This window comes from Dunckerocampus dactyliophorus, chromosome 2, assembly GCF_027744805.1.
Source record: "Dunckerocampus dactyliophorus isolate RoL2022-P2 chromosome 2, RoL_Ddac_1.1, whole genome shotgun sequence".
In the NCBI taxonomy this organism is placed as follows: Eukaryota; Metazoa; Chordata; class Actinopteri; order Syngnathiformes; family Syngnathidae; genus Dunckerocampus; species Dunckerocampus dactyliophorus.
Genome location: NC_072820.1, coordinates 12736104 through 12759510, shown reverse-complemented (window position 1 = coordinate 12759510; position 23407 = coordinate 12736104). Strand labels below are relative to the sequence as shown.

The window sequence follows — 23407 nt, the reverse complement described above, 5'->3', positions numbered from 1 at the left end:
CCTTTGAAAAAAAAAAAGAAAAGAACATCAATTACATTAACTGTTTTGTGAATTTTGTACAATTATTAGAATATATTGTCCATCCATCCATTTTCTATACCACTTCTCCTCATTAGGGTCGCGGGGGTATGCTGGAGCCTATCCCATATGCAAAATATTAATAAGAATACAAAATACACAAAAAGGCACAAGTTACTAAAACTTTTCCCTCTTTATTTTTTAAACAAATACAACTTTGTGCAAATAATCTTCACACTTACAATGGCAAAGCATTTGGAAACATTCATAAATGGCTGTAAAATTCAAGTTTTGGTGGTTTTCAGCTCCGAAACACTGACGCCTGTCCGTGCTCCCTGTGAGCGAGATTCTGCATGTTCTCATTTTTGTAAAAAAAAAAAAAAAAATAAAAATTGACAAACAGCAGGAGTCGTCGCTCGCGGCACATCTTCACTTTTTGTTTATGTCTGATTTGGACGCCTTTTTGTAAGTAAATGCTCACATGTAACAGTACCGCCTGCCTGAATAAATATGGTAAAAACACGCACACACAGTGAAAGATAACTGCACTGCACTGTCAGACTGCATAGATAAAAGCTCATTGTCAAGAACACAATCTGTTTGAACTCCACATACAGTAAATTAGACTTACTATTGCACTTTATGCTCGAGCAACACTGACTTTGCAGCTCTTTGCAGTAGTTTAACTGGTCTCAGTATGCCCTTTGAATTTAACACCAGCATGCATATGATCACAAAGTGCAGCAAACGCACACACACACGCACGCGCACACACACACACACACACAGTGATTCAGTCAAAGCCACAGTGGAGTCGTCCGTTATTCCATAGCCCTAAAATGTAGACAACAGAGGCGCAACGTTGTGATACTTGGTCACGCCCACTGCCATGAATAAGCCGTAAACTTGTTTCAAGTGCACAATTTGGCTAAATGTCACCCCCCAAAAAAACAACAACAACAACAACATGCTGCTTTCCCCAAAGGTGAGGCTTAGATAGGCTTGTACAGCAAAGAGGTGACGTATTTCTTCTTGTATCTATGAGTTGCGCTCAACACCATGATGCCGTCCTACGTGGAAAACACCAAAGGAGAGAGTGGCAAAGTACCTTAAAGCAACAGTACGTACTCATTTCCCCTTGATGTAACTTCAGTGCCTTGTACAATAGAGTACAGCCTCGGTCTATTACTGGTGTACCAGCCTTGCTACAACTACTAACAAACAGATATTTATCACTTTTTGGATTTAGTACATGATATTAAATGCATAAAATGTGTTTATAGTATATAATATTTGTTATATTTTGGGGTGTGATTGGCAGCAATCATTATTTTTCATGCATGTTTTTACTATAGTGTCAGACAAACTCTACTGTATGTCCGCTTTCCCGAAACTGCTGTAAATATATCTTTGTATTTTTATCCCCTTTAAATAAGTCAATATTTTAAAACTGCTGAAAAGCCTTTAACAAGTCAATCTTTTAAAACAATCGCAGCCTGAAAAATATAAACCAAAACTAATTGTATAACCTGTATGCTCAGTTAAAGTAAAAAGGCACACATGCACACCCTTATCAGCATCAATAGTGACACACACTCATTATTTCAGCAGCAAGGCACCCTTGCAGAAAACAATAAAAGTTGTCAAATTTTAAATGGGAGCTTTGAAGGGGGGAAAAACAAAGATATTAAAATTTGAAAGCCAATTTTGAAATTGAAATCATGTGATCAAAAATGTCCTTTTTCAAAGGTTATCAATCGGGACAAATATGTCCATTTTTGTGTAATTTTTCCATTTTATATTAATTTAAGAAAGAGAAATAACACTTCCGCAATTGTTTTAAAAATGAAAACACTCTGGCAAACTTCTCGTATAAGTCATTCAACACAGCCAAAATGGCTTGAAAATAAAAAACCTTAATGGCACAAAATAACCCGAGGATTTACTGGTGTTCTGCCGCCACTTTATACGTACTCACCTTTATGGAGAGCGCATACAGATGGTTCAACATCACGTGGTTGGGTTCAGGGAGCAGGGCGGGGTCACACTGCCAAGATGGAGGGGCATGTAAGCGCAGAACAGGACAAACACACAATGACCGCCTCCACACGCACAACTTACAGAAATATTTGTGTCTTTGTTGAGTATGACCTGAAGTAGGTGAGGGGGAAGTATGGGCGGAGCTTTGACGTGCTCCTCGGGTCTGAACGCGTACTGATCCTGACTGTAAGGACCTGGAGGGGAGCTGGACAAATCTTTTGACAGACAGCAAAGTTGTTAGCTGTAAATTAAACAATAAAAGTGACCAAAAAAAAAACCACCTGATGTATCAGAGCACTCCAGAGAGTCCACCTGCAGGGCGTCAAACACCTCAAAGTCGGACTTCTTCACTTGGATCAGGTTATTGATAGTACCAAGCTGGCTAGTCACCACTGGCTGAAAGACAAAACGTGGTCAAACATTTGACACAATATTTCAGATTCAGTCACTAGAAGATCATTGGACTCTATTTCCTTAAATAGTAGCCTGCACTCCAGCTTCTGCTGTTCTGTGGACGGTGTAGTAATGGTGTGATATGCTATTGATGTTATTACATAGTACCGCCATTACTACTAATACTGGTATTAATGTTGACATTTTTGCTATGGCTGCTACTATACTATGTGCTTTGTGTGGGTACTTGTGGGAATGATGTGGGGGTGGGGTGGTAGCTTTGGGCCTGTGTATGCTGTTTTGGACCGTGTGGTTGTATCGTATTGTATGTTTTATGTTGGACCCCCTTGAAAACGAGATGGTCCATCTCAAGGGGCTATCCATCAATAAATTTGTTCAATATATGCTGTAATGCAGGGGTGCACAAAGTCCGGGCCGAAGGCCATTTTGTGGCGTGCAGCTTGTTTTTTGTTGGCCAGCGCCATGCAGGACCCCTTGTGAAGGACTACTGGCCTTCGAAATGTCCTAATGGGACTACAGGACTAGGCACTAAGGGCCACATGGCAAAGAAAAATAATAAAAGGTTACAAGAAAAAGGCGGAAATGGCTCTTTTTTTCCTTAACTTATTCAATACCAAAGCTATATACAAACAACAACAAACAAAGCTATATGTTTTTATAAACCAGAACACCCAATCCCAACAACATATGTATACGTCTTTTAATATTTTTCAGAGCAATTTTAAGCCATAAAAACGGCCACAAGGTGGCAGAAGTGCATTTGATAAGAGCACATCAGAGATCATGTGAATGGAAAAAAAAGAAATTAAAAAAATCACACTTGACAAGGAGGAAGTGAGAGCGCATGTAGGAGTGTAGCATGCAGAAGGTTACGCATTGTAGGGAAATTTTAACGCACACATGTGCAGACACATAATTCAATGTGAAAATTGCAAATAGTTCACGGTGTTATATTTGTAAAAAAATTGTTATTTTGATTTAACACAACCTTTTTTGTGTTGTTTCTGTTGTGGTATAGTTGTTTAGATGTTTGAGCTGTCACAAAAGCAAGAAGTATTTGTGTCCAAGTGAAAGTTATGCTTAAAAATGTATCTATTGACAAACTTACTCCCTTTTCTAGTCGGGAACTGATATTTTCCTGAAGCTTACCTATGTTCCACTGCTGATTACTAAAGAATAGAAAAAGGCAGAAAGAAACTTTTTTTCTGATGAAAGACAGGAGTCTAATCTTTCTTTTGATAGGTTCCATGATTATATAGCCATACAACACAATATTATGTGTGCTTTGAAAGATCAGTAAAAATAGTCTAAAATGGCCTACAATGAAGGGGTTGTCTTTTGAAAAATGTCTGGGATTGAATGAGTTAACTATTGCAGCATATCTTCATCTACACTGATTTGGTTTTAGCATATTTAATGAACAAAAAGGTGAAAAATATGCCAAGTTTAGACACCCCTATTGCAATGTATAGCTCAGATACAGCATTTGGACAATTTGTGGTTCGCGACTTGAGTCATGATATGAAACGTACCTCTGAGGGATCATGAACCCACTGTCCGTCCACGAAAAACTTGTACTGGTGCTCGCCTTCAGGCAAGTCCAGAATTGCTACAAAGTCATTGTGGCTTTGCATAGAACAGAAGCAGCATATTAATAAAAGCACTCATAGCTAAAACAGACAATTCATCACGATGTGGTTTGTTTACCTTTTATTGAGCGGTATCTTGGTGCTCCAGCTATTAAAGGAACCTGCTATGTAGACCTCCTTTCCTCCTCCAGCCCAGCGGATGACAGTGGGCCGAGCCTGAGGCACTGTTTTCACCAAGTCGTCCAAATCTGGCGTGAATTCCTTCTCTCCTGGCACCTGGAAGAAGTAGAATACAAGTTAAGAAGTATTCCGTCTTGTATTGTACGATGTGGCTCCACGTTCAGTAACCTTGGACTCAGGCCCGTATGTGTTGAAGATGTTGGGGTCGTCGGTGCTGTCCACCATCTTGCTGCTGGGCTCGTGGTCCTTGTGACCCCCAGCGCTGTCTGACCGGTGGGCTTTGACCCCATGGCGGTCTGCTGAAACCCTGTCGCTTGTGTTGCCCATCTCGACGCACTACTTACACCACTGAGACAAGAGAGAAGTTAGCATTAGTTGTTGACATCATGCATAACACTGTTTAGGCTGCTCAGCAATCTCAGCGTTCCTCGCACATCAAAGCCAAGATACTGCCAGGAACACATATTGTTTCATCATCATCGTTTTGACTTGTATGACATTTAGGTATGTAAAAATGGCTATTTTAAAAATTGCCTATACAGTTAAAAGGTTTAATATGGTGGTGCTTTGACAGTGAAACCGATTACAACTAATTGAATGGAAAATGTGCTTAAGTAGCACAATTCGAGGTACCAGCAAGGTGTACTTTTTAAAGTATGATTCCGTAAAAGTAGTACGACACCTTAGCAACTTCAATCACGAACAACAACCGGAAAAGGGCAAGTTGCTTTGTAATGATGACCAAAGAGCATTTTCGACGGGATCAGGCAGTAAAATTAAGGTGATCTTTATTGCTCAACATTGATGCTATCGCATTTGACAACACGCCTGTTATGTCTGTGTGTTTTCAGGGCAAGAAGCAGACAGCCAGTCACAAAGAAGCCAGCACAACGCACGACAGTGTATCCTTGCAGTTGTAACCTCCACACATGAAGAGTATTTTTAGCTGCTACTTGAAGCGCTGCTAGCTAAAACGCAGGCTTTGGTAAGTCATACCAGGCCGTTTTCTGGTCTTTTTAGCGTCAAGCGTAGAATACAACAAGGCGAGAAAAGTTACAATTATACACCATACTGCTGTAAACTCACCTCGACACTTGTCGGTGTTTATTTGCCGACTGTTTTCAGTCGAAGACCCTCCTCCTTACCAACTAGTGCTGCCTGCCAGTGCCAACAACGGCGCGCGGGTAGGGACATAATTAACATGGCGTCACTTACGTTTAACTGACCAAAGTGTGTGTGTAAATATTTAGAGAATACTCCATTGTTTATTTATGGTGGGTGGAGAAACCCTCCAAGTTCATTTCTTTCCTAACTGGAGCCATGTTAATTCTATTTTATAATAGACAAGGATTTCAATTATTTTGTAAAACCGTTTCTATAGGAACAACTTTCAAACAGACGTTATATGCAGTCATCACCTAAGTTATTGAACTTTGATTTTGAAGCCACATAATTTATAAACTCCATACATATGTGAGTATTCCCTGAGTGTTTTGTATCACAAAAAATAATTTTAGTAAATAAAGGTGTTGTACGTAAAATGACGTAAACGTCACACGTCATTTTGACAGTCGGGGGCAGCATTGCTTCATTTCACTGAACCCAGAGTGGCTCATCGGCACTATTGTCTTTATAGAATAAAACATGCTTATTTAAATTTAGTTATGATTATAATCTATTCTCAAATAAGAAAGTCAGACAGTTAGTCAACGTACAAGTGCTTGTCATGCAGTGGAAGGGGGGAAAAAAAACAGTCAAATTATATAGTTCCAGAAGATGGGGGGGGGAATTCTGGATGGTTATGATAGCATTTAGCCAACCTGCTTCCCAAAACCAGAAGACAAAATGCACAGGTCAGCATGAGTTAAAGCGTAAAAGCAATTTCTTAAAACATAATCAGTATTACGGTAATTTTCTAGGTGGTTTTTTTCCCCCAAACATTCCCAATCAACCACTAACAACTAAAAAAATATTATATTTTGACATTTGCATAAATTACAGCTACAAAATTAATCAGTTGTACAGCATGCCCTATTCTGGTATAGCAACAAACTAAAACAAATAATGGTAATGTCACAAATATTTATAATGCATATGAGCTACAGAATTCATCAGTTGTACAGCATGCCCTATTCTGGTAGAGCAACAAACTAAAACAATAATGAGGAGAAGCGGCATATAAAATGAATGGATGGATGGATGGTAATGTCACAAATATTTATAATGCATATGTAACTAATAAAAAACAGAATAATTGTTGGGGGGGGGGGTTACATTTTAAACAGCTAAATGACAGTTGATGGGCCTCAAAGTGTCATTTTTGGAGTGCAATGTAGGAGCAGTGTGTTTCATTGATTTACACAAAAAAAAAAAAACATCAGCTTTTATATTTTCACAGTTTTATGTTTGCATTCAGTTATAGTTCAGTTTCTCTGAGTCAAGTATCGTTTTGCACAAAGCATACATTTCTCAGCAGCAGGAAGACAAAAAGAAAGCATGCTTAGTATAAATAATTTGAATATAAGCTAACAACAGACCATCATGGAGTGCAATACATCTTCCTGACCACAGAGGTCCAGCGTCAGCTGGTGGAAGTCATGCCATGTATGCCAGTCTTCTCAGGTGATCCAGCTTTATACAGTGAAATGTTCTTGCAGTGTCATTTGCTGATTCCCAAACCGATCTTCATGTACTCGTAAACAACATAACTGATGCTGACAGCTGGAATGACTTTCATAAAGTTTGGGAGGATGCCTCGGTAGAGTCCAAAAGAGCCATCTTTGGCTACAATGTTCTTTAGTAGGGAACTCATGGAGGGCTGGTCTGAGGCATCCAGGGAAGCTGAGGAGAAGCAAATAGATAAATAAGAACATTTTTCTGAAAATACCCATGATTGTAGTAAAACATGTCAAAGTAAATGGCTTTCATTTGGCTGTGTGGTTGCTAAAAACAAATACACTCCACTCTATTTACCTCTCGCTTGCATGCGCGTGCGCACAAGCGCAAGAGGGTAGCTGGCCAGCTGTCCGCAGGTACTAGAAATAGTCCCGCATCCCAGCAAAACAAGAACTCCTGGATTGGCTGATTCTTTGGTGTGGTACGACAGCCACGCGTTCTTAAGAGTCTGCATACAAAGATGTGATAACAAGGGGTTTTTTTTGAGCTGACAACGCATGAGGAATTTGTTATTAATTAGCAGGCCTACCTCATAAACGGCGAGGTCTATCCCGGCGTAGGGAATGATGCCAAGTAAGTTTGGAATGTAGCCCTTGTAAAAGGCCTTAATGCCCTCTTTCTTCAGGATTGTCTTGGCACAGTTGAACATTCCTGAATACTGACCAGTTTTCCTCAGTGTCAGCCTCGTCTTTAATACCTAAATCAGACACAAAACATGACCTTAGGCAAGGCACAATATGTAGACAAGGCAATACAAAGTGCTTTACAGACTAGAGGGACAAAGAAACTCATTCCATAAAACATAAATTCATTCCAAAATAATTTCTTAAAATCACTCCATAAACATAAAAGTAATAATTAAATTAAAAGCAAAGTTCAGATAAAATAGTTTTGGATTTTAGCAGCATAAAACAAAAATAAAAGCAACATTAGAGCAACTTGGGGCATTCTAAACAGAATTATAAGGAATAGTACCAAGCAGACTACCTTTTATGAATGCAAACACTAATAATGATGATATGAATGAGGTAGTTGAAAAGTTTAATAACTACTTTGTAAATATTGGACCAAAACTGGAACACATTCAAAAATTCTGCGTAGTAAAGGAAAGGAATGAAATTATAGACAGGACTCCTAATTCCATGTTCTTCACTGATGTGACCAAAAAGGAAATCACAGATATCGTCAATAAATGTAAACCAAAAACATCAATGATTGTAATGGAATCGAAATGGAAACGATAAAAATGGTTATCAATGAGATCGTAGACCCGCTGATGTACATCAGTAATTTATTCCATTCCAGACTGGTAGTTCCAATTTTCAAAAATGGAGACAAACATCAATTTACAAACTACCGACCAGTTTCCTTATTACCCCAATTCTCCAAAATTATCAAGAAGCTATTCAACAACAGGTTTGACAAATTTTGCAATAAGAATGAATTACTCACGGACAGCCAATACGGATACAGAGCTAACAATTCAACCTCCATGGCACTGATCGAAATTACAGAGAAAAATACCAACGCTATAGACCGCAGAAAGTGTGCAGCTGCAGTATTTATGGATCTGACAAAAGCTTTCGATACTATGAATCACAACATCTTAATTACAAAATTAGAAAGGTACAGAATCAGAGGATTAGTTTTGAATTCTGTCAAAAGCTACTTAGCTAACAGGAAGCAATATGTAGGATATCTAGTAGAATACACATCGGAAGTTTAAATATTACATGCGGAGTACCCCAGGGGTCAATACAGGGACCAAAACTGTTCAATTTATAATTTAATGACATTTGTAAAGTGACGAAGACTTCAAAGTTAGTATTATTCGCAGACAATACTACTGCCTTTTGTTCTGGAGAAGGCACACGAGCTAACTAAAAAAAAATCACAGATTAAATGACTATACTAAAAAAGATGGTTTGATAAAAATAGACGATCTTTGAACCTTAGTAAAAACTAAAATAATGCTATTTGGTAATAGCAGAAAGGATATGCAAATACAAATTGACATTAACGGTGTGGACATTGAAAGGGTGAACAAAACTACATTTTTGGGGATCATAATAGATGAAAAAAATGAGCTGGAAACCTCACATAAAAAATATACAACATGAGGTGACGAGAAATACCTCAATACTAAATAAAGCAAAATGTGTCCTTGACCAAAAATCACTCCATACTCTTTATTGCTCTCTGGTATTACCATATCTAACTTACTGTGTAGAGATATGGGGTTAATAACTCTAAAAGTAATCCTCACTCGCTAAATGCACTGCAAAAAAGATCAGTTAGGGCAATCCATAATGCAGCGTATAGAGAACATGCAAATCCTCTATTTCTACAATCATAAATATTAAAATTTTCTGATTTAGTACATTTTCAAACAGCTAAAATTATGCATAAAGCAAACAATAACCTGTTACCCAAAAATGTCATACGATACTTTTCAACAAGAGAGGAGAAATATGATCTCAGGGGAAAAACTAAACTTAAAACGCTTACATGAGAGAACAACACTAAAAACCCACAGCATTTCAGTATGTGCAATCAAATTATGCAACGGATTGAGTAAAGAACTAAAACAACGCACCAAGATGAGCGATTTCAAGAAACAATACAAGCAGTTGATGTTTGCAAAATACAAGGAAGAAGAGTCTTGAACCACTGTGTACAAAATGCAATGTCTAACCACTCCAACACTCATTAACCTTCATTCTTGTGAGTGCATCGTCAGTACTCACCCATTATTCCAACTATGTTCTGTCTATTTATATTGATTATTATTTATTTACTATCATACTGATTATTACATCCGATTATTATTTATTACGATGGTGGAAAAACCTTGACAATTATATTACCATATTGTTACATTACCTTATCATTTTCCTATGTATTAACTGGTCAAGGCCACAAATGAAATACAGGAAGTGAATAAATGCATTGCAATTGATGTGAAATGAATGGGGGGGTAGGATTAAATAAGCTTTGCTTCTTCCTACTCCTTTTGGACATGTGAAAATGCGAATTGTATTGTGTGATGTATTTCATTGTAACTTGTATGCATGTTCAAATAAATTAAACCATCACCATTATAAAACTGAATAGCAGGAGATCAGTCCCTCAGGTTCTCATAGCCCAAGAGGGTTCATATGGCTCTAGCATGTCAGAGGCTTGTACACAAGCAGAGCTGTTTTAAAGTCTATTCTCTGAGCTGTAGTTCCTGGTTCTAGTCAGGACTTGAGCAGCAGTATTCTGGACGTACTGCAGCTGTTTTACAGCTCCTCTAGAGAGTCCAGTGACCAGTGGCCGTTACAGTAGTGTAGCCCGCTGGAGACAAAGGCATGGATCAGTCTCTCTAAATCTACTTTAGACAATTACAGTTATTACTATTCCCCTGATTAAACCCCAACTTATTTTTGACTATCGATATGTTTTCTTACTGTTAGACCAATTTTCTTATCTTACATATGTCTTGAAATCTGAGCTACACTTCTTAAAATAAACAAACTCTCTTGTTCTGTTGAAAGATCTCAGATTTTAGTACATATTACTTGAGATAAGCAACTTGGTTAAATGTAATATATAAAAGCTCGCGATGAGGTCTGTAAATTATCGACGGCTCTAAATGCTTTGTGCTGCTCAAAACCAAATAAAACCAAATAAATGTCACCTCCATGGGGTAGATAGCAGTCTGTGCTGTTGCTCCAGCCAGCGAGCCCGACAGAAATCTTTTGTGTGTCTCAATATTCTCCCCCTCTGATGATAGCAACTTCTTAAACTGCAACCGGGAGATCAAAATATTAATTGTTGTAAGTCCAGAGAAAATGCTTTCAGGAGGACGGCTGCTTTACTTGCTCATATGCCATGAACTTGATGGCCGTCTCAGGTGCGATCTTTAAAACATTGATGCCGTTGCCTCTCCAGAGTGACGTGACACCTCCCTCTAATACCAGGTGCTTGAAGCCTCCTGCCAGGCTTATTTTGTTCGTCTTACTGGAGTGAACCTGCGAGTTTAAAAAGCAGCATTACTTACATTGCCTATTAAAATTAAAGATACATTTATGAGAGGTGAACTTACCTGCATGAAAACCTTCATTCTATCCAGGGGGGCGGTACCAGTGCGGGACACGGAGCCTGCCACGGCGCCTGCGACCAGCTGCTTCCACCAACCGCCCGAGCTCTTCTCCTCTTCTGTGAACTCATCAGGGATGGCGAGGCTGTCGCCTATATCCAGCACCTACGTTGGGGCACGGTACTAACGTTACTCCCAGTCACATGACTATCACAAAGGTTACGACAACTTCCTTATTTTCAGCTGTGATGTCACAAGATTGCAGCAAGTTGTCCCGAAGAAAAACTATTAAACATTGAACCTGAGATAACAGCAACACAAGAACACAATCATTAAAGGTCACTATTAAGTGCCACACAGTGAGGAGAATACTTAGCTTTGTTTTTTTATAAACAATGACCTCCTTATAATCTCTCATCGCTTTAGATAAACATATGCAGTGTTTTCCCAAAAGCAAGAGCGCACACACACACATGCATGCACACACAGTGATGCAGAGGTAACTGAATGTAAGGAAGCAGTCATGTGGGCCTATGATAGGGAAGAATGCAGCGCTTATCTTGTTTTCTAACCTAACACACTACATTTGGTTATAACGTTAATATACTGTATGGACAAACAGTTTTGAGACAAACCTCTGACTGTGGAAACAGTTTAGCGAATGTGCTCTCGTGTACAAAGTGGCATGGTGGAGCGAGTTTGGTGTGGAAGAACATGAGAACCCTGACCTAAACCCCACGGAACCCCATTAGGATTAACCGACCTCTCAAATGTTATATGATGTTCTTCTCCGTTCCTGTATGGCCGGGTGTCCCAATACTTTTGTCTACATAATATATGAAAATATCATCCACAATAATGAGGTCAGAGGTCGCAATCTCTGTTCTGGTTCATTTCGTTTCATGGGGCTGTCACGTTCGTCCACACCAAAATTCCCTTGGGAAGATACAGTGCAGTAAAAAGGCTGTTGAAATATGAGGAGTGTACTCACTTCTGTGAGATACTGTATGTATAAGTATCTCAAGCAGGATATACTGTACAGCAACAAACCAGCTAGTCAATTTGTTAATTTGGATTAAGATCTAGCGGGTGAGCACTGCAACGGCTCTGACCTAATTATTTCAGACAGTCAAAGTCTTTCAAAGCGACGGCTGAAATGTTGACTGCAGTGAGAATAAATCTATACAAAGCTATCACAGGACGACTGCACAGCACGTGACTCCATTGCATTGCGAGCTGCTTTTCAGAGGGGACTGTTCCCTTGTACGCAAATGACTCATACCGAAGAGTGCTTCCAGTAGCGTATGATCTCTTGCAGGTTGTGAGCGGGGCAAAACAGGAAGTAGTCCCTCCATTCGTTCCAGTCAACCATCATGGTGCCGTCGATGTCCATACTGGGCAAACACACACACACACACGCACACAAAGACACATTCAACTACTGCCATGGTTTGTTTCATTACAGTGTAATGCAGGACTAAAAAAGAGCACATCACTACTATTATATAGAAGATCTCGAACAAGATCTCAGACTGTTTTTGCAGTAAAGCCTTAAAAATAGCTGTGTGCTCCTGTCACACAGAGGATCTTTGACTAGCGATTTTATTTTATTGTTTGCGGTAGGTCCTTAGAAATAGCAGAACGCTCCAGTCGTATAGAGAATCTTCGACTAGCATGTATGCAGGACGGTAAATCTTTGAAACCAACAGAGCACTTCCTGTTACGTAGACGATCTTTGACTAGTATGTTTTGCAGTGGGTCCTTGGAAATTGTAGTGTGCTCGAAGACCTTTAACTAGCATCCATGCAGTATATCCTTAAAACAGCAGGGAGCTCCTGTTATATTGAGGCTCTTTGGCTAGCATTTTTTGCAGCTCCTGCTCATTGTTACATTGTAGAGGATTTTTGACTAGCGTTTTTGTTTTTTGGCAGTGGGTCCTCAAAAACAGCAGTGCTCCTGTCATGTAGAGGAACTTTGACAAGTGTCTTTTTTTTTTGTTTTTTTGCAGTAGGTATTTACAAAGACATGTTACTGTTATAAGCTCCTGTTATTTAGAGGATCTTTGACAAGCATTTTTTATTTTTGCAGTTGGTCCTTAAAAACAGCAGAGTGCTCCGGTCGCGTTTGTCAAGCATTTTTGTCGGAAGTGCTTACAAACACCAATTTGTAGTGGTGTACAACTGCACTCTATCATACTTAGGTGTTTGTAATGTTTCGGTCAGCATTATTTAGCTTTAAAAGAAGGTCGGAATATTAGAAAGGATGCAGTGCAGTTGGTGGAAGTTTTGTATTAATGAATGAGTGTACAAGAGCAAACATAAGTCTTATTTTCACTCTAGTGGCAAATATGTGGAGTTAAACACGTGGGTAAGCAAGCAAACCTCTGCAGGATTTTCAGGGCATCCACTCTGCTGATGTTTAAGCCCAGTTCTGCAAGGGTCTGCTGGATCTCGGTGGCATCGATGCGCCCTGACATGAAGATAATAGCAATGACAGTTATATACCACCACAATGGGGACGCTATAAAACATTCAATGTGTGATGACATGATTTCCAGCTTTAACTGAAGAGGGCTTTTTTCTACAAAAACAGTGCAATTTCCAATACGTGATCCCCAGAATAATAAACAAGTTCAACACGATGCTGCATATCAACAGTGTGTGGATGCAACTCTGGAAAACAAACTCCTACCATCGTTGTTTTTATCCAGACTCTTAAACGTCAGCAGCAGCTTCTTCTCGTGCTCTTTCAAATATTTGGCGAACTCCTCAAAGTCCAGACTCCCGTCTTTATTCTGGTCACCGGTCATGACAATTTTCTGCAAACACATGAAATAATGATGTTGCCTCATTCTCTTCAAAAGTGTCTGAGAAAGAAGAAAAGGCTCCACCAGTATGCAACAGATAAGCTCCGTGGTTGTACCTGAGCTGCACCCTGTCGGAACACTCCCATTGCCTTCAGGCCCGCCCGCAGTTCGGCGACATCCACCTTTCCATCTTTATTTGCATCTAACCTCTCAAACAAGTCCTGATAAGACCTCTCACGATCTGCATCCCAGCACCGGGCTTTGGGGAGCGATAAACTCGGTCCCGTCCGAATCATGGTGCGGCAGGTCGGAGTGCAAGCAGCGTGCTACAAAATGGCTTGAATTAATCCATGTCGGAAGACATCCACGACGTTATACGTACCAACACACAGTATAAGTGGGCTGTTCAACGCTGATGTTTGTTGTTAGGATCTTTTAACATACCGTCCAAGCACTCCAAAGCCTTGCAGTTCAACTGCAGCAGTGTGATGGAGGGCGGAGCTACGACTGCTGCGTTGCTATTCGCAGCATTTTCTGCGGAAAAGCAGCAACGACGTTAATAAGATACAAAAAGCGCCGATACGTACAATCCGTGGACGCAGACCTTCTTCTAGCATTTTCCCCCGGAGCTCAATTTGCTCTTACTTTTGCTTTACAGAGGAGACAAAGCAGGAAATGTGAGGCCTAATCTCTCCATCTCCACAGGCGTGTCAATTGACACATGCAGTGTGGGGTTTCCTCGCACAGAGTACCGTGAATGGCCACTGGAGGGGAGTGTTTCATCGCGTATAAGTAATTACTTGTACCGTATTTGACTATTACAGTATACTGTACTGTAATTGTGGACACTGGGTTGTATAATAAAGCCTAAATCTAGAGTCTAATGCTGTTTAACACTAAATTATATTTTTTTCAACTTTACGCGAGTGTAGCAGACTTGTAATGGCATCCGGATTGAAGAACACACACCAAGTCAGGATCTGTACATTTATTTTCTGTGGAACAATGGCAAGGAGGGCACAATATTAGCGGGCACACACAGCAGCATTCCCTGACTTCAGCTGCTCAAACGTCCACGTTATGGCAGCAAACACGCGTTTCTCCCTGTGTGCGTCGCTTTAAAAGGTCCCCCTTGCAACAACAACCGCAACAAAAATAAGTTCCATCAAAACATAAATGCAGGTTTTGAGAATGTTCACAACAAAAAGCACAGTATTTTAAATCAAAGATTTCACTCGGCTACATACTCCCCTCTGAACTTCTCAAAACTGCGCTAAAGTGACATGAAAGTGTGGCTCAAATAAAAAAACAAGTGGTAGTGTCACTATTCATACACACGTCTCTCTGCGACATGAATGTCTCCCAACATAAAGGGAAAGTAGGATACCGAAGTTGGCCAGACTTCAAATTCCCACTACGCTAAAGAAAGTGCCATATACACAATCTTACAACAATGACGACCTAACCAATACTAAACGTTGAGCCACAGCAAAAGCTGTACTAGAAGTACACTGACTGACTAGAGGTCAAGAGCAGCCTATAAAAACAAAGTTCTGGCAAACTCACTGACTCGGCTACCTGACTTTGTGTGTCTTTGTGTCATGTTCTGAATCAGTCTATTAACAGGCCTCACAATCCGCCCAACTCTCGTCCTAATGTGGCTCACTGGATTGTCTGGCTCGACGCTCACACGAACACTAACAATGTCAGACTGTGGGCTCAGAGGTGCTGGTTCTGAGGTCTCAATAGGCATTTGAGGGAGAATGGCATCTGTGCTCTCCATTGCAGCAGGATCTACTGGGGGGATGGTCTCTGTTACCCAGCTGGCAGTGCGTCCTGCTCGATCTATCTCAGACACGGAAATGAGGTCACTTCCACCGATCGTTTGATGTTCACGACTCTGCTCAGAACTACTAGCAAAGGAGGACACACTGTCGTGCTCAACCTCAATTGGCAAGAAGTTGGCCTGTAAGATCAGGTTTCTGTGAACAACCTTTTCTTGCCCTGTGCCGGGGTGTCTGATTCGATAAGTGTGGCACCTCAAGTCTTTGGAAACCACGGTGTAAAGGGTAGACTCCCACCTGTCAGCTAGTTTCCTACGGCCACGACCACCTCTGTTTGCCAATAGGACTTGATCTCCCTCCTCAATGTCTACACCCTTTGTTCGTCTGTTGTACATTTCTGCCTGACGTCTTTGGCTAGACTCAGCATTGACTTGAGCCAGGTTGATAGCCTCCTTCAGGTCGTCCCTCATGCGCTTGATGTAACTGTCATAGTCTACGATATCATTATCCTTTTCCAGAGTGTGGAACATGATGTCCACAGGTAACTTAGGAATACGTCCATACATTAAGTAAAAGGGGGCATACCCAGTTGACTCGTGGGCTGTACAGTTATAAGCAAAGGTCAACGTCTGTAACATTTGAGGCCATCTTTGCTTCTCTCTGGGGGGTAGGGATCTAATCATGTTCCCTAAGGTCCTGTTGAACCTCTCCGTGTGGCCATTGCCCATTGGGTGATATGGCGTGGTTCTCGACTTTTTCACACCAGCCATCTGCAGCAACTCCTGAATTAGTTGACTCTCGAAATTTGCTCCTTGATCTGAGTGGATGCGTTGCGGGAACCCGTAGACGCAGAAGTATTTGTCCCACAACTGCCGTGCAACCTGCTTCGCTGACTGGTCGGAGCATTTGAAGGCATGGGCCATCTTGGTGAAATGGTCTGTTACAACCAAGACATCTACAGTCCCACCTTTTGAGTCTTCTGCCGACCAAAAGTCTAGACAGACCAACTCTAAAGGGCTTGTGGTTTTGATACTCTCAAGCGGGGCACGCCCTTCTGGTTCAAGGGTTTTGCTGACGACGCAGCGTTTGCAACATTTGACATAATCCCTGATGTCACGCTCCATGCTAGCCCAGAAGAACCGCTGTCTTGCCAGGTACAAAGTTCTACTCTGACCCTGGTGGCCAGCGGAATCATGGACACCCTGCAGGACTTGACTGACCATGGAGGAGGGTACCACATACTGAAACCGTTTTCTCCTAGTCAACGGGTCTTTGCACACTCTGTAAAGAATGCTGTCAAGAAGTTTCAATTTATGCCACTGTCTCAGTGTTACGGCGATCAGCTGTTTTGCCGGCTGATGCGCGAGCCCGCGAGTGCAGCGGCCCTGTGACGCGCTCGGCAACAGGCTGAACCCTGTTTAGATTAGCGCAGGTTTCTTTAAGAGAGCACTTGGTAGCGCACATCCACTCCCGTATTTAACCAGGTTACTAGAGAGGGGTTTTATACAATTCGGCGTTAGTTCGGCCAGTTAAGTCACATGATCAAAGCCAATTTACTTTCATGGAAAGGTACAGCGGTGAGCGCTCCCGTCTAATCGGCTGGTGCGCGAGCGCGCTAATTACGCAGCTGTGTCAAATTAAGCAGAGTAAAGAGACGCCACTATATAGCAGAACAAAGGTTTTAGTTCCTCCACAGAGCTGTGAGAATACTACCAACAAGAGCTGAACAGACAGCCGGTAAGATCACTTTCTATTTTCTTTGTGGATGTGCGGCACTTGTTGCGCTGCTGTGGCATTGGAATGTGGGGCAAGGTGCTTGTGTAATGTTGGCTGAGTAAATGGTTGCGTGTGGGGGAAATGAGTCACTTGGTTCACTGCTAGATAATCATTTTATATCAGATATGGATTGTAAATATGTGCCTGTAAAATTTGTGGTTAATTAATTCGGTATTTATTAAGTTGTGTTGGCTTTAATTTGTTCCATTAATTCATTGTTTCCTGTGGTTAAAAATGTATTTTTATGCATTCACACTGAAATAATTCATTTAAAATCTGTTTTAACTTAAAAGGAGAGAATTTAATCTATTTTCATGTACTTGTGTAATGGCTAATATTTAAGGGTTTGATAATTAATTGTGTTGTATTAATTGTTCATTACTGTGGGTTTTGATAATTATTTGATTTGTGAGTACTTGGGTATAAAATGTTAATCATGTGGTGTTTGTCATTTTAAGGTTTTTCACCTACTGGAAAATAAAAGGAAAAAAGGAAACAGTCTGGGCTTATTGAGTGAAGTCCTGCCTAATTGTTCAGCGTTGGTACACCCCTCCAAGTGTGGGGAGCACGGCGAAAAGCAAAAACACTTGACACTCAGAGTCTTAAGATCCGTCAATGAAAGTCCGGCTCGCTCTCTCCTTGATGGTCGCCTCCCACGGATGATAAATGGGATGACGTGTGACAGGGTGGCATCATTCTCCTGTTCATTTTGGAGCTCCTGGAGTGAGAAGACTGGCAGGACATTCTGGCCTGTCGGAACCAACTGTTCCAAATCCTGTGCAAGCCAAGAGACGACCCTTTGACTGGCACCTTGGTCCCACTCTACATGACCAGCCAGTATAGCAGCAACTTCCTCTTCGGGCAGAGAACAGCACTCCATGCCCTCCTGAAGCAGGTGCATCACACTCTGTTGGTTTGCGCTGGTTCTGAACATCTCATGCACTGCACTTTCCTGGATCTGATGTGACTCTTCTAACAGGGTTCCGTACTCCTCTGTCATCAGCCTCTGGCAGACACGGGGTTTGACAAAGGGCTGCCTGCTCAAAGCATCAGCAACAATGTTTTTGCTACCGGGTATGTATTTGAGATTGAAGTTATACGGTGACAGTTTGGCTACCCATCTCTGCTCACATGCATTGAGTTTGGGCTTCGTGAGGATGTAAGTTAAGGGATTGTTATCTGTCCACACGGTGAAATTGTGTCCCTTTAGCCAGTGGCTGAATTTGTCACAGACAGACCACTTTAAAGCCAGAAACTCCAAGCGATGGGCAGGGTAGTTACTCTGAGCGCGATTTAGGGCTTTGCTGGCAAAAGCTATGGGGCGTGCCTTACTCTCACCTTCTTGGACCTGAGATAAAACTGCACCCAAGCCATCTTGAGAGGCATCCGTGGACAGGATGAACGGACGGCTAAAGTCAGGGTGGGCAAGGACAACAGACTCTAGGAGTGCGGTCTTCAAATGCTCAAATGAGTTGCGATGTTCTTCTCTCCAATCACTGGAATGTAACTTCTTAAAAGCGGCTATACCTTTGGCATTTCCAGTCCTTCCTTTTGGGGCAGCGGTGAGGCTGAATAGGGGTTTGGCTATTTTGGAACAGTCACAAATGAACTGTTGATAGTACATCACCATGCCAAGGAATGATTTAATTTTCTTTTGTGATGGTGTTACTCCATCATCCATCATAAGATCCGACTCAGTCATGGAGGTGATAGCTGTGACCTTATCAGGGTCGGTCGCAACACCATTTTTGTCAACAACGTGGCCCAGAAAGCGCACGCTCCTCCTGAGTAATTGACACTTCTTTGGGGCCAACTTCAAACCATGGGCACGCAGTCTAGTGAAAACCATCTCTAGTCTCTTCAGCGCTTCAGCTTCATTTGAGGCATAGACCAGCAAGTCATCCAGGTAGCAAAGAAGGGTCAAGAAATTTTGGTCGCCGAATACTCCCATCATGAGACGCATGAAGCTGGCTGGACTGTTGCACAGGCCCTGGGGGAGTCGGTTGAACTCATACAGCCCCATTGGTGTGGTGAAAGCCGTCAGTTTTTTGTCCTCTTCTGCCATGGCGATGTTGTAAAAGCCAGAGGTGAGGTCCATTGCACTGAAAATTGCACTTCCTCCCAACGCTGCAAGACAATCGGCCTGATGGGGAAGAGGGTGTGCGTCCTTGATTGTGCGTGCGTTTAACCATCGATAGTCCACACATATCCTGAGATCACCATTCTTCTTCCAGACAAGCACTAACGGGGATGCCCATTCACTTTTTGACTTAGTGATGATTTCACGCTCTTCCATCTCTGAGAGGACTTGTCTGAGCTTGTGGTAGTCGCCTGGTGGGACACGACGATAGGGGAGCCTGAAAGGTCGCTCATCAGATAAGTGAATGCGGTGGACAAAGTCCTTTGCGAACCCGCAATCAAGTTTGTCTCTTGAAAAAACATCATCATATTTATGAATGAGTTCGGACAGTTTTTCTTTCCAAAGATCAGACACTTCACATGAGTCAATATCTAGATCATCTAGTCCCAGTTTATGCATGCTATCACAGAAGCAGTGATCAGGAGTGGCATCAGATTTACTGGTCATTTCATCACTTACTGCTTGACTTTGCACACACAACATTGTGGCGTTCCCCTGTTCAGTAGGCATATCCAAATCCTCAAGGGCAATGCAGGTGGAGACATCTGCCATTTTCATGTTGCGCTTCAGAGTGACAGGCTTATCAGCAGTGTTCAAAACCCGGACTGGGACACACCTCTCACTGTTCATGGTAGCAACAGACCTGCAGACAATGATGTTTTTCTGGTGAATATGTGTCTTTACTGGTTCAATTATGATGGCACTCCCTTCTGAAAGAGGTGAAACTGAGGGCAGTTTAGCCCAAACGAGGTGTTCTTGCTGTGGGGAGAGAGTCACAGATTTCACAAGTTTCGCCGTCCCAATTAAGTCTGGCATAGTGTCACCATTCCATCTGTTAATGCCTGCTAACATGTTCAGGAACTGCATTATTTCAGGTGCCTTTGTGGGCTCGGGCTTGCTCAGGACTTGCCAGAAACGGGGCGATTGTTTAAACTGTCTTAGTAGGTACTTGATGACGTTTGTGCCGAGAATGAGCTGATCTTTCTGCCCAGAAACTACTAGAATGGGCACAACAAATGTGCATCCATACACTTCCATTTTTAAATCACAGATGTTTTTGGGTTTGACTTGAACTCCACCACACCCAACTAGCATGATGTCCTTGTGGGCATGGCTTGACTCTAATGCTAAACCAGCATCTTTGAGCAATTGTGCAGCTTCTTCACTAATGGTGCAGGCCATGGAGCCAGTATCTAACAGAGCTTTTAATGGCACCTTACCACCCATCTGTGCATTTACATAAAACAGGCTGTCAGCTTTATCAAGAGTACTTATGTTCTGAAAAAGTGCAGTAACACCGGGGGCAACACGCTTTAAGCTCTCCATGTACACTGACTGTATGTCATCATCGGGCGTGAGGGTTTCATCACTGTCACTCACACTGTCCCCTCCCGGGTGTGAGTGGCCTGGTTTCCCTGGACAGGTGGGCGGCTGCCTTGCTGGAAAACAGCGGTGCAGTTTCTTCTTTGGTGACCTGCTTTGAAACAGCCGAAACACCTTCTCTCTCTCATACAGTGTGCTCGTGTGGAGTGAGTCTCACTGCCACAGATTTGACATGGACCGAAGCGAACTGGAGGAGAAGGATGGGAACGAGCAGTGTAAGTGGACCGGTTATTCTGTTCTAAGACTCTTTCGAGCATGTTCAGCACATGCTCCAAGGCGCTTGGATCTGAAGGAGCTTCTGCACTTAGCTTGGGTGAATTAGTTACAGTAAGCTTGGCTGCGTTAACATGAGCATGATCAGTTTCGGGCTCATGAGGGTGAACAGATGTTACAGCTGTAGCTACTTGAAGGACATTTACTCTGGCTGTGCTTGTTTTCTTCATTTGCTGTTCTCTCTGGTGCTCATCAATGACCTCCTGCACCTCTGTGAGTGACCACTTAGCAATGGGTTTGCACTTAAACACACAAGCTAGGCTAGGATCAGGACAGTTCTTGATGAACATGACAGCTATTTCTGCATCCATGTTATCCATCCTGCCTCCTTGCTGTCTCAAACATCTGTCTGCTGTTTCTGCCGCTGTGTTCAACCTAACCCAGTAGTCTACAGGTGTCTCCTTGGATCTTGGCTGGGTGGCATAGAAATCTGCCAAGGGCAAGCAGGACCCGGGGGTTTCGCTAAAGTAGCGTCTCAGTATACTGTAGATTGTCTCAGGATTAGCAGTTTCACTACTCTTCAGCCCTACCTTGACGATGTTTTTTGCTTTGCCGAGAAGATGATTCAGGATCTCACACCTCTGTTCCGTGAGCGACAGACTCCTCTTCCCAATCCACTCATGGATGGAATACTTGTCATCCCCTTCACCACGAAACATGGGCGGCTCTCTGATGTCAGATCTGACTATCAGGCTCACTTTTGACAGGTCAATGGCTTGGTCTGACATTGTTGTTATATTGGCAGCATCACATGAGGGCTGTTTAGGGGTAGCTTGTTGTTGACTGGTTAGCAAGCGACTAGCAATTGACTCTCCTATCTGCATCCCTAACTCACCAATAAAGTCACGCAGCTGCTGGGTGGTGTTCTCACCGCTCACGACTGGGGTGGAAAACTGGGGCTCAAGACAAGGGATAGAGTCAATTCCCAGTGACTCTTCATCTGCAAAATCTACAGTTTCACTTTGAAAAACCCCATTTGTGCCTATCAAACTCCTACCTCTCCCAACTACAGGTGTAAACAATGTGAATTTGCTAAGACCCCTGCCTGTCATGTCTTAGTTATGTTTACACAGATTGTACAGTTTTATCAAAAAAAACAAAATATGATACAGGTTCACAGGACTGTGTAGATTGTACAAATGTGATTATTCACGTGTGTGTTCAATATTCTAGAAACTCTTAATTCCAGGATACCATTATGAACTTCAGCTATCAACAAGGATCACAGGTCTACCAACTTTACAACACAGGCGTCACACGCTCACAGCTGAACCTCGGCGATCGGCAGCGGCTGACCAGATGATCCGGGTCACGGCACCAGTTTTATGTAGCAGACTTGTAATGGCATCCGGATTGAAGAACACACACCAAGTCAGGATCTGTACATTTATTTTCTGTGGAACAATGGCAAGGAGGGCACAATATTAGCGGGCACACACAGCAGCATTCCCTGACTTCAGCTGCTCAAACGTCCACGTTATGGCAGCAAACACGCGTTTCTCCCTGTGTGCGTCGCTTTAAAAGGTCCCCCTTGCAACAACAACCGCAACAAAAATAAGTTCCATCAAAACATAAATGCAGGTTTTGAGAATGTTCACAACAAAAAGCACAGTATTTTAAATCAAAGATTTCACTCGGCTACACGAGTCAATCTTTTAAAACTACCATAACCTGACATTTACTGGGCACAAAATGTTCCCAGGTCTCAAGGCAGAGGTGTCCAAACATTTTCACCAGGGCCACATACTGAAAAATCAAAGAATTCAGGGGCCATTTTGATACTGTATTTATTTATTTTTTTACACAGGCTAAAACCACCCCAAGCAGATATACACTGTGTACAAAGTTAGGGATATTTGGCTTTTTGGTGAAATTTCAGGATGAACCTAAAATCCTCTGTAACCTTCACAGGTAAAACTTAACTTTACCTTCTCTAAACTTTTGAATACACCAACCGCTAATGTTTCAGTACTTTTTGCACAACTTGCTGTTGTCTAACAAAAAGCTGAACGACAAAAATTCACAGCAGGAGCCATTTTTCTCGAAAAATTATCTCCAGACTCTCCCAGCCTTTAACCCAAGTAGCCACTTCCCAAACATCCTGTTTGCAGCCTCACTATATCGAGGTCTACTGTTGATCAATTGTTAGGTGTCATCTTGGTCATCATAATGTCAAATTGTGAACAGCATGACGAAAGAGGCCTGTTTACATACCAATTCTACTTGAACCAGGAAATGTACAGGGTG

At 42.0% G+C, this 23407-nt stretch overlaps 2 protein-coding genes across 6 annotated transcripts in view; both read right to left on the bottom strand.

Moving 5' to 3' along the window:
* Window positions 1–188: 188 nt before the first annotated feature.
* prkab2 (protein kinase, AMP-activated, beta 2 non-catalytic subunit) lies at window positions 189–5463 on the bottom strand. 2 transcript variants are annotated; one of them, XM_054768543.1, is made up of 8 exons: window positions 5328–5463; window positions 4410–4589; window positions 4180–4337; window positions 4005–4098; window positions 2340–2454; window positions 2140–2273; window positions 1997–2065; window positions 189–852 (listed from the first exon to the last, which is right to left on the bottom strand). In XM_054768543.1, exons 2-8 carry the CDS (start codon window positions 4566–4568, stop codon window positions 649–651), a joined length of 933 nt encoding a protein of 310 aa, XP_054624518.1. In that variant the 5' UTR covers window positions 4569–4589; window positions 5328–5463; the 3' UTR covers window positions 189–648. The 2 variants fall into 2 exon arrangements, with proteins under 2 accessions (XP_054624518.1, XP_054624519.1); XM_054768544.1 differs by having other exon boundaries at window positions 699–1088.
* A 791-nt stretch (window positions 5464–6254) lies between these two features.
* Window positions 6255–23407, bottom strand: part of LOC129177420 (calcium-binding mitochondrial carrier protein SCaMC-1-like) — a 29151-nt gene continuing 11998 nt past the window's right edge. Inside the window, exons 1-12 of one of the 4 annotated variants that reach the window (XM_054768536.1) lie at window positions 14409–14542; window positions 14249–14338; window positions 13921–14130; window positions 13690–13816; window positions 13380–13467; window positions 12281–12392; window positions 11005–11163; window positions 10778–10930; window positions 10597–10704; window positions 7447–7614; window positions 7215–7365; window positions 6255–7082 (exon numbers count right to left, since the gene is read on the bottom strand). In XM_054768536.1, the coding sequence (XP_054624511.1) occupies window positions 6901–7082; window positions 7215–7365; window positions 7447–7614; window positions 10597–10704; window positions 10778–10930; window positions 11005–11163; window positions 12281–12392; window positions 13380–13467; window positions 13690–13816; window positions 13921–14100 (1428 nt within the window). In that variant the 5' untranslated portion in view covers window positions 14101–14130; window positions 14249–14338; window positions 14409–14542 and the 3' untranslated portion in view covers window positions 6255–6900. Of the gene's footprint in view, window positions 7083–7214; window positions 7366–7446; window positions 7615–10596; window positions 10705–10777; window positions 10931–11004; window positions 11164–12280; window positions 12393–13379; window positions 13468–13689; window positions 13817–13920; window positions 14543–23407 lie in introns of those variants that run through there. The other 3 variants (XM_054768535.1, XM_054768534.1, XM_054768537.1) reach the window with 3 other exon arrangements.